Source organism: Globicephala melas, chromosome 8 (genome assembly GCF_963455315.2).
Source record: "Globicephala melas chromosome 8, mGloMel1.2, whole genome shotgun sequence".
In the NCBI taxonomy this organism is placed as follows: domain Eukaryota; kingdom Metazoa; phylum Chordata; class Mammalia; order Artiodactyla; family Delphinidae; genus Globicephala; species Globicephala melas.
Genome location: NC_083321.1, coordinates 13,741,480 through 13,755,844, shown reverse-complemented (window position 1 = coordinate 13,755,844; position 14,365 = coordinate 13,741,480). Strand labels below are relative to the sequence as shown.

General features: G+C 54.9%; 1 protein-coding gene across 10 annotated transcripts in view; it reads right to left on the bottom strand.

Annotated features, from left to right (window-relative positions):
- Positions 1-2,891: 2,891 nt before the first annotated feature.
- Positions 2,892-14,365, bottom strand: part of AMBRA1 (autophagy and beclin 1 regulator 1) — a 175,544-nt gene continuing 164,070 nt past the window's right edge. For all 10 annotated transcript variants that reach the window (XM_060303259.1, XM_060303266.1, XM_030864561.2 and 7 more), the window contains 3 exons: positions 13,352-13,444; positions 11,878-12,071; positions 2,892-4,462 (listed from right to left, as the gene is read on the bottom strand). In XM_060303259.1, coding sequence (XP_060159242.1) covers positions 3,978-4,462; positions 11,878-12,071; positions 13,352-13,444 — 772 coding nt within the window. In that variant the 3' untranslated portion in view covers positions 2,892-3,977. The remainder of the gene's footprint in view (positions 4,463-11,877; positions 12,072-13,351; positions 13,445-14,365) is intronic.

Sequence of the window (14,365 nt, the reverse complement as noted above, 5' to 3'; positions counted from 1 at the left end):
GGAGAGAGGAGCCGGCTCATCGCACACAACCCCGCCCGCCCCCCATTCCTGCCGCCCTGTTCCCTGCTCCCGCGCTCCAAGCCGGGGAGTGGGTGCGCACCCTTTCTCCAGCCCCGGGAAAGAACGCGCCGCTCATCCAGCCGCGGCCTGGAGGGCAGGTTCACCGATGCTTGTGCGGGAAAGCCGAGTGCCCAAGGTCACCTGGAGCGGAGCCCGGAACGAGACCCCAGAGGGCGAGCTGCTGGTCTCTTGAAGTGTCCGGGAACCACGCGGGCCGGAGCCTTGGGACTTGGGGCCTTGCCTGCACCGAGGAGGAGGGTCCGCTGGGGCGCTCGCCGGACTGAGAGCAGGGAGGCTTCAGCACCTCGGAGAGCTCCACCTCTGCCCTGACCTTGGGGGTTCTGCTCCGCCTGCCCAGGCTCCAGCGTTTCTGCCTCCCTCTGAGACGGCCCTTCCTCGGGCCGGTCAAGGTCCGACTCGCTCCCACAACGCCCGGGCCTGTCACCCCAAACTGTCTGAGCGCAAACACCCAATTAACCTTAAGACGGATGGGTTCTTCTCTTGGAAAATCAACTCAAGTCCCGCCCCTCCTCCACCCTCCCCCAAGGGTTGGGCGGGGGGCTGTGTGTGCGGGGGAGGTGGAGGCCGCACCAGTGCAGGAGGCAGCAGGAGCTGCCAGAGAAGGGGCGGGAACTCAGGCAAGAGGCAGCCCTTTGGGGCTCTTGGTGTGGAGCCTTCTGTGCTGAACAATGAGGCAGAGGTCGGGTCCTAACGCTCCCCAAGGCGACGGCTGGAGTTGGCAGTCGGCTGCAGTGAGAAGCCATGGTCCTTTACATGAACGATCTGGGCTCCCATGATTCTCATAACCAAAGGATGAAAAAGCCCTATTGTTTTTGCTCGCACTTCACAGATGAGGAAACGGGCTTGGTTGGTTCATATGACAATTAGATGACAGACTGTACTCACTGGTTTCCCTTTTTCATATCCCTCCTAGGGTCCAGGAGAGGGGTGGTCCTCCTAGGAGGGTGAAAGTGTGTGTGCGCACACGCACACAGGCTGGGAGAAGGCCAGACACTTATAACTGTAAGATGGGGAAACAAGCAAGGCCACTGGAGGCCACAGAAACTTATCACTAGAAATGTCTCCAACCACTGCCTTGAATTCTTCCAGAAGCTGTCAGGCAAACCTGTTCCAGTTTCTCCAAAATCCCTACTATGGTGTAGGGCATTTGGCCTCCCCCAATCCCAGAACGTGGAGAGCTGAGACAGGAACCAGGGGACCTGGTTTAGTCTGTACTCTCTTTGATCCAACTGGGTCCATAGACATCTTGGGTCCACAGAACTGCTCTGAACCTATTTCCTCATCTCCAAGGGGATTGCTGAGCTCTGCCCCGCTGGCCCCATAACCTCATCATGATATGCAAGGGGGCCCATGAAGGCCCTACTGGGGAGGCTCTACCCACACAGCAAGGGCTTTCTAAGGAAAGAGGTTGGTATGGGGACGGAATGTGTTGACAGGGGCCTCCAACAGGCAGGGGCTGGGTTCATCCTTGGCCAGTAAGGACAGAGGCGAGGCCAGGCAGGACTGAATTTGGGTCACTTCATCCACAAAGCCTCCTCATACCCCCTTTTTCAAAGTAACAGAATACGTCAGGGTCCCATCTGGGTTCAAACCCTGGCTCCACCATTTAGTTGTGTGATCTGGGTGTACCAGTACCCACCTCAGAGGCGTTTTGTGCTAAGGACTGAGAGATAATAAACACTGAATCCTTGGCACACGCTTTACATTCAACATAGTCCCCAATCATGGACCATGTAATTCTTCCTCCCACTGGGGGCAGTATGTGGGTGGAGGTCACGCATTGCAGTGGGCGCCCTTCTCTTTTCATCCTTTAATGCGTAGCTCAAACCTCACCTCTTCAAGGAGGCCTTGTCTTACAGAGCTGGAATTAACTTTAAGAGGTTGCAGAGTAAAAGCCCTGCCTCCTAGAGGGAGAAAATGAAGCAAGAGAAAAGGCAAGTGGCCTGCCCAAGGTCTCACAGCTGATGTGTCTTAGTCCAGAGTGTGCTGTAATATAATAGTTTTCCAAAAAATTCTAGTGTTCCTCACCATATAACTCTTAACAGTGTTTTGTATTATTTGCTTGCCCATTTATCTTTTGGTTTTGCCTCTGCTGGGGCAGAACCTATACTTCTGTATGCCCCATAGTGTCTGGGACAGAGTTGAGCACACAAAAGTTACTCAAGAAGTACTTGTTGCTGGCAAAAAGTCCTGCGGTGGCTCTGATTTCCCTGTATGCCTCTGTGAGAGCAGGGTCAAACATCCTTCTTCCGCTTTCTAACTGACTTAAAACTAAGTGTCCAAGGCCCATGACCACAGCACACCCCTCAGCGCTGTACTGACACAAAGTAAAGGGAAACCTGAGCAGCCAGCAAATGGCATCTTTGGGGGATGCCTGTAGATAAGGCCAAGCTCCCTGCTGGCTCACCCAGACACCCATTATGGGTGCTTTCCCAGGACTGCAGGGGAGCTAGCTTTCTGGCCAGTTACATCTTCACTCCAGGCCCATCATCCTGGGTAGGAAGCAATCACGACGAGCAACCTTAGATCATTCCTACCTACCCACCTGTCACTGTGAAGGTTGCTCCAGTCCTTAGCAGGCCCCTGGGAAGCAGGAGGTGAAGGCACACAGACGCAGCATGAAGCAGAGGTGGCAGCCCTTACCTGAGTGGCTTCTGCTGGGGCATCACGGGGCTCCCCACCTAGGAGGACAGCAGTACCAGAAACAGTGCCTGGGAGAACCAGGGCGGCTCAGTTCAATGTCCTCTCCCAGCCCCCCAACACTACCCCACCCCCGCAACCCCCATGGAAACAAACAGAGAGGAGACTGGTGAGGGGCATGTCATCATTTTAATGATGTAGATCTTTGGTGTTTCCCTCATTAGCAGTCAGACTATCCCCTCTCCTCCCACCACAATGTTTCTATGATGAGTTACGAACAGAAATCACATTTTCATACTAAAAACAAAATAATCAGAGCCTCGATTTCTCCACTAGAAACTACATGTACAGTTCAAGATTCCACATGCAACACCTTAAATCACAGACCAAGACCTCATATTCTGACCTGGAGTCTCATCCCCTCCCCCAGCCTTGGGCTGGCTTTGGCCTAGGCTCAGCTAATACTGACACCCACAGGTGCTGCTCTGAGGGCCTTAGGGGGTGGTGGGGAAGGAGGAGCTTGGTGGACAAGCGCTGGGGGCTGGCCAGCCTACACCCCCCACTCCTGAGCGAGGACCTGCCCACCATCCCTTGACCCCATCCTGTCTCAGGCAAGCAGGCTGCCCCATTCACTCCATGGTTGTTCCCCAACAGTAAGTGCAGGAAGTCCCTGTCCTCAGGAATCTGGAGGCCTGGCCTGACCCCTGACTGTGGTCTCTGTGGGGTAAGATGATCAAGAGAAGCTTGAAGCTCTGGAAGGCTCAGAAATGGAGCTGATTTCTGGGAGCCAGGCCGCTCCTCCTGCACTAGGGCTCCTAGTGGCTCTGCCTGCACAACAGGTGAACAGGGAGAAGCTGGCCCACTGGCCACCGTCCAGGATGGTTTGGCCCAGATCTGGAAGACTATTCACCCTTCTGAGGGCTCTCTGCCCAGGGCTGAGTCCCTTGAGCCTTGTTTCCAGGAGAAAGGGGGGTTCATGGCAGGGATACCCATTTCCACCTCCATTCACACTGAGCGCAGCAGCCTGTGGCTCCCCTGGGCTCCAGATCCTAGAAGGTTCTAGTCCCCGGAGGCAAGCCTTGCCCCTTTGACTGCCTCACGCTGGCTGACTCGGACTCCCTCTCAACCCCCCACCCTCTTGCTCCTGTTTCCTGTTTCCGCAGCCCGCGGCTCTTCTGCGCATACAGTTCCCAGTCAGCTGTGAGGTCCGGTTTCTGCTCAGCGGTTCGAGGGGAGGCACCAGTGCACACACGTCTCTACCTGTTCCGTGGCTCCCCACTGGGGCCCGCAGCCTCCCCCAGGCTGCTGCCCCCACCATCGGGAAGGTGGTTGTTATTGGTGAGGTCGCAGTGCAGGGCTGGTCCCTCAGTGCTGGGAAGGGGGACGGGGGAGGAGGTGGGCAGGGCTGCCTGGGGTGGGTCCCGTGCAGGGGTACCAGGCCGGTCCCAGGAGGCTGTCCGGGGGCTCAGGCCTCGCTCTGCCAGCTGCCCAGCTTCTGGGAGCAGTCCCCGAGAGGTGGAGGGCTGGGGCGAGGGGGCGCGCGCGACCCCAGGCTCGGTGCCCGTCTGGGAGCTGCGGTGAATACGGTGGCTGACGATGATGTTGTTGCCAAAACCACCCATGGAGGCCATGGTGGTGCTCTGCTCCCGCTGCACCACGGCTGTCATGCCCCCTTCCGCCATCAGCCGCTGGATCCTGCTGAGAGCGTCTTCCCCGCTGGCACCGTACTCCGAGCCCTCACCTGGAAGGCACAAAGCAGAAGGGAGGGAATTAACTGCTGGCCTGGGCCTCTGAGTCAGGCAGGCCACCGCTAGTAGTAACTGGGGGATTCTAGCTAAAAGCAGAAACAAGAAGAGGGCCAATCCCTCACTTCAAGAATCAGTCAGGCGACAGACGAATGGATAAAGAACATGTGGCACATGTATACAATGGAATATTACTCAGCCATAAAAAGGAACGAAACTGAGTTCTTTGTAATGAGGTGGATGGACCTAGAGTCTGTCATACAGAGTGAAGCCAGAAAGAGAAAAACAAATACTGTATGCTAAAGCACGTATATGGACTCTAAAAAAATGGTACTGATGAACCTAGTGGCAGGGCAGGAATAAAGATGCAGATGTAGAGACCAGACTTGAGGACATGGGCGGGGGAAGGGTAAGCTGGGACGAAGTGAGAGAGTGGCATGGACATATATACACTACCAAATGTAAAATAGCTAGTGGGAAGCTGCTACATAGCACAGGGAGATCAGCTCGATGCTTTGTGATGACCTAGAGGGGTGGGATAGGGAGGGTGGGAGGGAGGCTCAAGAGGGAGGGGATATGGGGATGTATGTATACATATAGCTGATTCACTTTGTTGAACAGCAGAAACTAACACAGCATTGTAAAGCAATTATACTGCAATAAAGATATTAAAAAAAAAAAAAAAGAATAAGTCAGGGACTTGAAAACTAGATAAGACTCCCCAAACAATCGTAATTCGTACTTCTGTTTTACAGGTGGTGAAACTGAGGCCTAGGTGGCCGAGGCTGCTCAGCTGGTTAAGAGGCAGGGCTGGACCAGAAGCTGGGAGTCTGGTTTTAACCCTCTGGATACCACAGGCAGACTGGTCATGCAGCTAATGCAGGCAACCCAGACAGCTGGCTGTGTCTGCTCCTCCCTGTCTTGGGTAACCTGGCAGACCTGGCCCTGGAACAGGGGGCACTGCCTGGTCTTTGGAAAGCGAGGGCACTGTACGGGGTGTGGCTAGAAGGCAAATGGTCTGCTCTGCTCCGTTTCAAAGCTGTGCTCTCTCTTCATTGTTCTGTTTATGTCACTTCCTAAAAGCACACGAGGAAGACGATTTTTAACTGTTCTCTAGAAGGCATTCTGTCTTCTCCTCTTGTCCCACTTTACTCACCAACTTTCCCAAGTTATTTCCCACATACTGTTCTCCCGGGGCTGGATGCCTGATACCCTCATTTTTCGCTAGAGGCAGCCAACTGCCCCAGCCTGAGGCTTCAGTCTGCACCTCTAGGGAGGAAGAGAGAAGGTTCTGCTCTTTCCCCCAAAGCCTGAGTATTCCCTTGTCTGTGAGCAGACAAGGCTTTGGCTCAGACCTTAGTTCTGCCACTCACTAGCTGTGTGACCTAGGATAAGTCCCTTGACACCCACATTCCTGTTTTCTTTTCTTTATCTTTTTTTTGGCTGCGTCAGGTCTTAGCTGAAGCACGCAGGATCTTCGTTGAGGCACGCGGGATCTTTCATTGCGGTGTGCAGGCTCCTCTAGCTGTGGTGCATGGGCTTCTCTGCAGTTGTGGCATGCGGGTTTTCTCTCTCTAGCTGTGGCGTGCAGGCTCCAGGTCATGTGGGCTCTGTAGTTGTGGCGCGCGGGCTTTCTTGTTGAGGCACGCGGGCTCTCTTGTTGAGGCACGCGAGCTCAGTAGTTGTGACATCAGGGCTTAGTTGCCCCATGGCATGTGGGATCTCAGTTCTCCGACCAGGGATTGAACCCGTGTCTCCCTGCAATGGAAGGCGGATTCTTCACCACTGGACCACCAGGGAAGTACCCCTCAATTTTCTGACTTGCAAAAGAGGGATGAAACATCCAACCTGCAAGGTGCCGGGTAGAGGGAATGAGATAATGCCTGTTACACACCTGACACACAGCGGGTGCTCAGTCAATGGTGGCTGTTGTGAATAACCTGGACTCTGCAGGAAGAGCCCCACCCTGAGGGACCTTCCTCCAGCCTGTGTTCAGCCCCCACTGGGCAGACATGCAGTCCAAGCCTGTGGGCAACTATGATCAAGGCTCCCAGGCTGCCAGGGCTGCTCTACCAAACTATGTACGGATTTGTTTCCTTTGGCTACCTGTTGGCCACTTTGGGATTCTGCAGTCTGGGCAGCTTTGATGGTGAGGTTTGAATTTTTGGGGGGGTACTTGTTGTCAACAGCTATCTTTGCAAGACTTTCTTTGCTCCCACACTGTCCAGTGCCTTCTCTCTACTCACCTTGTCAGAGCTGGATTTCCAGGCAGCCAGTTCTGCAGCTTAGCTGCATCGAAGTCCCGTTAGATCTCTTCCCTCCTTGCAAGTGCTTGGCAGGTATGTGCTGGTAGTTCGTCCTCTGGGTCTCAGTGAGACAGTTCCCCCCCAGCACTGAGTAGGGACTCCGCCTGGGCTCTCACTTATGTCCAGCTTGCTTTTCTCCAGATTTTCTAGTAAATTCTACCCTCCCACCTCCAACCCCTCAAGGCAAGCTGCCCTTACGTGCTTCCCCCTCAGACAGCTCAGTGCCAACTCCCAGGGCAGAAGGAAAGAGAACCTGAAGGGCTCTCAGAGTACTTCTCTCAAGGGAAAAGCTGTTCAGCAGTGGGTAGGGGTAAGAGGAAAGGTCAACCTAGGGCTTTGGTGCCAGCAGAGCTTCTACCCTGTTAGCCAAAAGGGCTACCTGGAGAGGGCCCATGGGGACCTCCCTGTGCTGCCACTGCCACAGTTTTCCAAGAACGCTATGCACTGAGGGCCTCCCCAGCCCGGCCTGGGGTATGCAGTAGGCTGGCCCACGGCCTGCTGGCATTGGAGCTCAGTGGGCTGGGCTCTGTGCCCGGTGAACTATCAGCTCTTTTCCTGTAGATCACTTTGAGGGGCGGGGCAGGTCTGCCTTGGGGCCCTAGGGGAGCTGTCACAGCTAGGCCCTGCCCTGCTGCTGGCACTCGGGTCTGGGACCTCCTGTCCTTTCTCACTGTGCCAGTGGCTCCAGGCCTGGCCACCTCTCACCGCAACTGTGGCTGTCTTTCCTAAATGGTCTTCTTGCTTCTCTCTCCCCTTTCCACCCAGCCTCCATGCTGCTGCTATTACCATTCTAATTCAGCTCTGATCCACTGAGTTCTGGTTAAGTCCATACTCGGTTCAAAACCCAGCAGCTCCAAGAGTCCTCAAGTAGTTAAGGTTCTCACCGTGACATTTAAAGGCCCTCTCTGGTCAGGTCCTAGCTGTTTCCCTGACCATCCCCCTTCCTGAACCCAGAGACTCAGCGCTGCTGTGTGCCCAGCGCCCCTGCCTGCACACACTGTGGGTGTTCTACCTGCCACGCACCTGCCCATTTCCCCACATCCGAAGTCCACTTGTTTACAAGGGCCAGCACAAGTACCACCTCCCTCACCCTGCCTTCCAAGGTCCCCACCTGGGAGTGGCTGCTCCTGTTCTGGGCCCCACAGTGACCCACACTTCTCTGCGTCAGAGTCCTCTCCCTCTGGGCTCTAAGTTCCTGATGGTCTTGGACTAAGTTTTATTCATCTTTGGGCTTGCACTTGGCATCTACCTGTCGAATGTGTGGGTGAATAAAGGGCTCCCAGGCTGCCTACAGGCGTTCCAGACTTAAGGTGGCTTCTGAAAACCGGTCACATGTTACCCTTTTGCTATGGGGACACAGTTATATGTCTGTTTCCTTTCTGGACTTATTTTTGAGGGTAGAGACATGGCTTCATCTCTGAATCAGATTCCCTTTGCAATACCTGTGGATTCATGGTGCCTAATACAATACTAGACATAAAGTAAGTACTCACAAAAGATGGGATAGAAGAGTTTAAAATGTATACACAAACGATTTCCTCAGGGCTGGGTGTAGTTAGCTTCAGCCTAGAGAGCTGTGAGCTGTGCTTGTCTCTTGGGAGCTCTAAGTCAAGGCTGCGAGCCAAGGTAGGCAGCCAGCACATTCTTCAAGAGGAAAACACACTGGGGCCTGAGAGAAGTGGCAGCCATGGCTAGGGATCCAAGCTATTAGCTCCAGGAGCAGTGGCGGCCACAGGGGTTAATTCTGCTGTCTCCTTCCCTGTAGCAAAAGCATTTCTTTTTGTCTCTGAAAAATGGTAAACTGATTTAGTGTTGACATGAGATCATTTCCTTGGCAAGTTCTAAGGTACGTTCTGGATACAGAGGCCAGAATGGGATCAGTAACTTCCCATAATGCCCAGTTCTGGGGGTTTCACTGCCCAGAAGAGGGAAGCCAGATTGCATCAGAGGAGGAGCTGCCCTTCCTGACCTCAGGGGGCACCCTTTCCTTCCCTTTTCACATTTGCTCTTCCCTGGCCCAGCTGGTCTGTCATCTTCACCAGACAACAAAAAGGTCCAAGCAACCGTTCTCAGTGGTCAGAGGCAGAGCCATGGGCTCCCCAAATAGTGCAGCACAGCCAAGCTCGGAGGCAGGGCCTTGCCTCTGCTCAATTCATTCATTCCACACACTTCTTGAGCACCCACTGTGTGCCAGGCAGGCACTGTATCAGAGCTGGGAGCAAACAGTGAGCCCAGGGAATGCCTCCCCTCCCTTTCTGAGTGACAGGGTAGGGAGGCTTTAAAGCTGGACAAGTAAAAAAGCCAACACCTGCAAACTCCCCCTGTGGAGGGCTCTTCCGGGAAGTCCTAGACAGAACTGAATAGATTTTAATAAAATTCTCATAGAACATGAAAATGAGTAGCCTGGGACCCTTCAGTGCTAACCAGTGGGAAAGGGCCAGGGGAGGGGCAGGCCACAGAATGGTAAATACCACAAGTGGAGCTCGCTGCCCAGACTAATAGACTGGGCCCTGGTGTGTGGAGGGGTGCAGAGGGGGTACCCCCCAACCAGCCCCACCTTCTAGCTAAGCCCAGAAGAGTTAACCAACTTGATGAGCGGTTTCGTTTAGTAGTTTTGTCAACTGGGAGACAGAAGGCAGGTAGTGTGTGTGTGTGTGTGTGTGTGTGTGTGTGTGTGTGTGTGTGTGTGTGTGTGTGTGTGTGTGTGTGTGTGTGTGTGTGTGTGTGTGTGTGTGTGTGTGTGTGTCTGTGTCTGTGTGTGTGTGTGTGTGTGTGTCTATGTGTGTGTGTCTATGTGTGTGTGTGTCTGTGTGTGTGTGTGTGTCTGTGTGTGTGTGTGTGTGTAGCTGCTGTGTCTGCCTGCTAGATGGGGAAAGCGGACCAGGAAGGAAGTCTGAGCCCAAGAAGACTCTTGATTCCTGGTCCCCCTACCAGAGCGGCAGTAGTGGACAGTGGTCAGTGGGGTAAGCACCTCAGAACAACGCTCCTGGCCCCAGGAGGGACAAGCCTGGCCAGTCACACCCACTGGTCAATGCCCCACACATCTTCTCCCCATACTTCTTTCTAGGTGTGGGGTTTTCTGAAAGGGACTATGATGCTGTCCCTTTCAGAGCTGGAGGTCCAGAGCTCCAGGCAAAGTTCACCAGGCCAGACAGATGCAGCGAGCCATCCTGAACCACCCTGCCCAGGCTCCCGTTCTAGAGAACAGCCTATTCAACTGCTGCCTCTGCTGAAGAGTGCCTCTGGCCTCTGAAGGGCTCACCCTCCACCACCCGTTCTACTTTGCAGGGAGAGACTGGGAGAGAATCAGGTTCTGGTCTCAAACTGGAAAACAGAACCTCCTTCCTCCTGCCAGCCCATCATCCGCATCCTGAAACAGGAAGAAAGGAACTTATAATTGACTGGAGGCCAGAAATAAGCTGATGCTAATCAAGAAATATCAGAGGCTTCTTTGGGAGGTGAAAACACCGGTGGATGCTCTTCTCCTCCAGTGGGGAGCCCCTGCTGCACTTCACTTTCAGGCTGAAGGCCTCACTTCTGACCCAGATCCCTGTAATCTGCCCTTCCTGCTCATCCAGCCTCAGTCTCAACATGCGATGACAGGCCAGGAACAAGAGCCCACTAGTGAGTGGTCCTCGGTGCAGATGGTAATGTTTTTGAACTTGGTGCCCTTGCAGCTGCTGTCCCCTCCGCCAGGAATGCCTGCCCCCTGCCCCCATCCCACTTGGCCTGACATTTTCCTACTTATCCTTGAAGACTCAGCTCAGGGTCACCTCCTCCAGAAGCCTTCCCCGAGCCCCACAGTTGGGAGCTGGGCCCCCCTCCTCCGTGGCCCCGAGGTCCTTATCGTGTGAAGCAATTACCTGCTGGGTGCCTGCCTCCCTGTCTAGACGTCCAGTTCCTTGGGGAAGGACCAAGGCCTATCTGTCTTTGCAACCCCAGCGGCTGATGCACGGGAGACAGTCAGTAAACGGCCACGAGATCGCGGCAGGGGTGCCGCCTCAGACAAGGACTTCCGCCTGGGGTTGGCTGGAGGAGCTCCAGCTCTCTCCTCTTCAGTGAGGCTCGGAGCTGTGTTGGGCTGCTGCAGCCGCTACCTCTACACCAAGGGGTTTCCACCCAACAGATGTAGGAGGTGGCCTGGGCCACAGACCAAGAAGGGACTTAACTGTAAAAAGTGTCAGTTCATGGCAGCGACAGGGACAGTGCCCTGCTGGGGGGGCTGCAGTTTGGAAAGCTGTTCCCTGGAGGTGACACAGGCAGATTAGTTACTCCTTGCCCGATGCACACCTGTCCTCTCTTCTCATGGTCTCTCTTGAGCAAATGGCTTAACACGGACCTAGGAAATGTGGGTCTGTTTGGAGGCTGCCTTGTCTGGAGCCTGGAGCAGCCAGGGGCTGGGGTAGGGGGTAAGGACAGTGACTGAGCGAGAACAGCCTATTTAACACAGCTGCCAACACACTCCAAAGGGGTTCGAGCGCTACCGCTGGGAAGTGCTAATTGGTTCTTAGCAGTGTGAGGCCAGCGCAGAGCCAGGGCGGAGCTGGCTGAGCCACACCTGCAATAGGTGAGAGGAAGGGGCTGACTGCGTGCCAGGCTGCAGTCAAAATGGCCATGAAGCACAGGTGTGTGAGGGCCTCACCTGTGGCAGTCCCGACTCCGCCAGGCTGGCAGCAGGGGGAGACAAGCTACCCTGTGGCGTGGTCCTGGAAGCCCGAGGCCTGGGGTGCATGTCTCTGGAACGAGAGCTCACAGCAGGGAGCCTTCTCTATCTAGATGACTCTCTGTGCTCTCTCTCTGGAAGAACACCCTGGGTCCTCCAAGTTTTAGAGGATAAGGAGATGAGGGTCCTTGGTGGGACTGAGCAAAGCTGTGAGAGCAGCTCGGCTTACCGGAGCAGTGACCCAGATCAGGGGAATGACCTTCCTGCCCGAGGAGGCACCACCATGTGAGGGGCACTCACCCTGACAGCAGTGGTGCTCGCCCTGCACCAGCTGTCCGTGTGGAGGGGCCGGGAGCCTCAGGGAGGGGTGAGAATGGTCCCAGCCCCCACCCCACGCCACTCTCCCGGCCTCATTTCCCCTCTAGTGTTACATGGCTCCTACCTTCACCAGGACCTGAAGCTGCTGTCCCCGGCTCCTGGATCTCCCTCTCTGTCTGTGTTTCAGCATTCTGCAGCTGAAGGGCCAGAGTCTGGGTGCCCTGAGATGTCACTGAGGTGGTGGGGTTCCGGGGCTGCAGCCCAATTGCATTCATCAGGCCCATGTCTCTGTCTGTCCTCCATGTGGCTCTGCTGGTGCTACGGAGAGAAAGGCAGAGCGGAGTCGGGCAGGGCTGGGGACAGCACACCACACACAGCTCCGCGTGCTCCATGCCAATCCCCAGGGCACAGCCTGGACCAGGGCCTGCAGGCTGAGAGGCCCGCTCCCGCGGCTGCCTCCCGATGGCGGTGAACTCGCCTGTGTCCTTTCTCCTCCAGATCAGTCCACACCCCGGGACAATGAAAGGAGGCGCAGAACCGTCCAGTTTTGCAAACCCAGCTGGTCCAGTCACTCAAACAACGAGGGCCTTTCTGGGGAGGTAGAGATGGCTGATCTTAAAAGACGCTTCCTTAGATTCGGGAAGCCACTAGCTGAGCTCCATGGGAAAAAGGGTGAGCAGCCCAAGAGGGCCCTTTCTCTCTTTAGCTTTTCCTTCCTTCTAACTATATGCTGACAAGATTCCAGTTTAAATTCTTGGAACTGCCACTGAATCTCCACTTTGGAGGAAAAGCACCAGGACTCCTGTGAGGCTGCTCTGGGATCCTCCTTCGGGGCCTTCTGAAAATAGACCCTTAAAAGCAGGGAGCGCCAGCTGCCAATGAGTAAGGCCCAGGCCCCAAGCTATACGCCCCCTTCCTTGGGCATTTCCTAGGCACTGACCCTCAGGACAGCTCAAGCCGGCAGCAGAGGGAGCCCAGGACTTTCAAGACAGTCACCAGCCACTCCTATTTGTAGCTGCTTCTGGGGATTACTCCTCCGGCTGTGCCCTGTACTCCCTCTAGGAAGCAGTGACTGCTTTGGCTTTATCATTGACCCAGGACTTTTTCTCAAAATGTTCCAGTCTTCGTTAATGAATTAAGTGATGAGAGGATCAGTACCAGGTTCCTACTCTCTCACTGGCTCCTGGGGAGGGTCTGTCCCAGGGCTGCAGCTCTGGGCAGCTTGGACCCTGAGGCCTGGGTCACGTGGGAGACTGCCCACAAGCAATTTCCTAGGGAGGGCATCCCTCTCCAGTGTCCACTCCTCTCTCCTCACCGCAGCTCGCCCAGATACCATGCCAGAATGAGAGGGCTAGACGGTGTCCTAGCCTGTCTTAAATCAAGGCTCTGAGGGCAGAGGTTCTGTTCTCTTTCTTAGCCATGAAACACTCTTCTCGAACAAAATCACATGCAAAAGCTCAACGCATGAAGCAGATCAAAGAGGAGCTGCTCTGGTTGAGGACGGGCAGCTACAGAGCCCTGGAGCACAGTCTGAGGGCACTGCTCCAGAGCCCACTGGTTGCAGAAGGGAGGGCGGGCCTCCTCTTTCACAAACTCACCCAGGCCTCTCACTGCTTCGGCTGCTGGAGTGAACAGTGAAGACAGTCTCATTCAGCTGGTCCCAGTAGTACTCAACACCAGAGTTTAAGGCCCTGAAAATCAGTTGGGAAGGAGAAAAGGTGGAAGGCATTAGATACGGAACGGCCAGAACTCCTTGCAATTCCCTCCTTCCTCTCCTGGGGCTGGGCTGAGGCCAGGACCAAAGATATTCCTGCATCAGGATGCTCAGTGTAGAGCAGACCAGACAAATCTCCAACAGCCCCAAAGCCTGGAGTGGTGGCTTTAGCCTCTTCCATCCCCCAGAGCCTAACTGGCTCCTCTTTGGGGCTAAGGAAGAGCTAAAAAATAGCCATGCCAGTCAGGCAGTGAGTTCTGCATGTACTTCAGACATATGAGAAAGGAGCTAAGATGGCCCTGGAGATACCAGGTGCCACGGACAGCCCTGTCTAAAGGGAGTGCTTAGTGCTCAGAAACAGAGAGTGCAGGCTCTCACCATTGGGTCTTCCCTACAGCCACGGGGTCAGGAGAAAGGAAAATGAGGGCACCTTTACATTTTTACTTTGCCTGGAGCTCAGAAGTCTAAGCAGGAAAAAGCTCCTGCTGAGCCAGAGAGGCCCACATCTCTTTCTATTTTGGCCCTAGAGGCTCCTCTGCCACGTAGAGGCTGGACAAGCAACTGGGAGAGCTGAAGATGACCCGGGAGGGCTCACAAACTTCTCCTGGGGGAGGGAGGAGAAAAACTGCAGCAGCAATGGGCTGGACTGCTGACAGCAGAGAGAAGAGCTTCTAGCCATCAAGTTCTCTGGGCTGCCAACCTTCTCCTGGTTCCTTCTTTCCCTGCAATGGAGTATCAAGCAGTTTCTTCCAACCTCACGCAGGCAAAACTGCCAGAAGGGAAGCAGTGGCCTCTTATCTTTCTATACTGATGTGCCACCTCAGGCAGCAAGCCTGGCTGCCAGTGGTGGGTCCCAAAATGCAAGACAGCTACCTAGCACCAAGCACATGGTTGACGG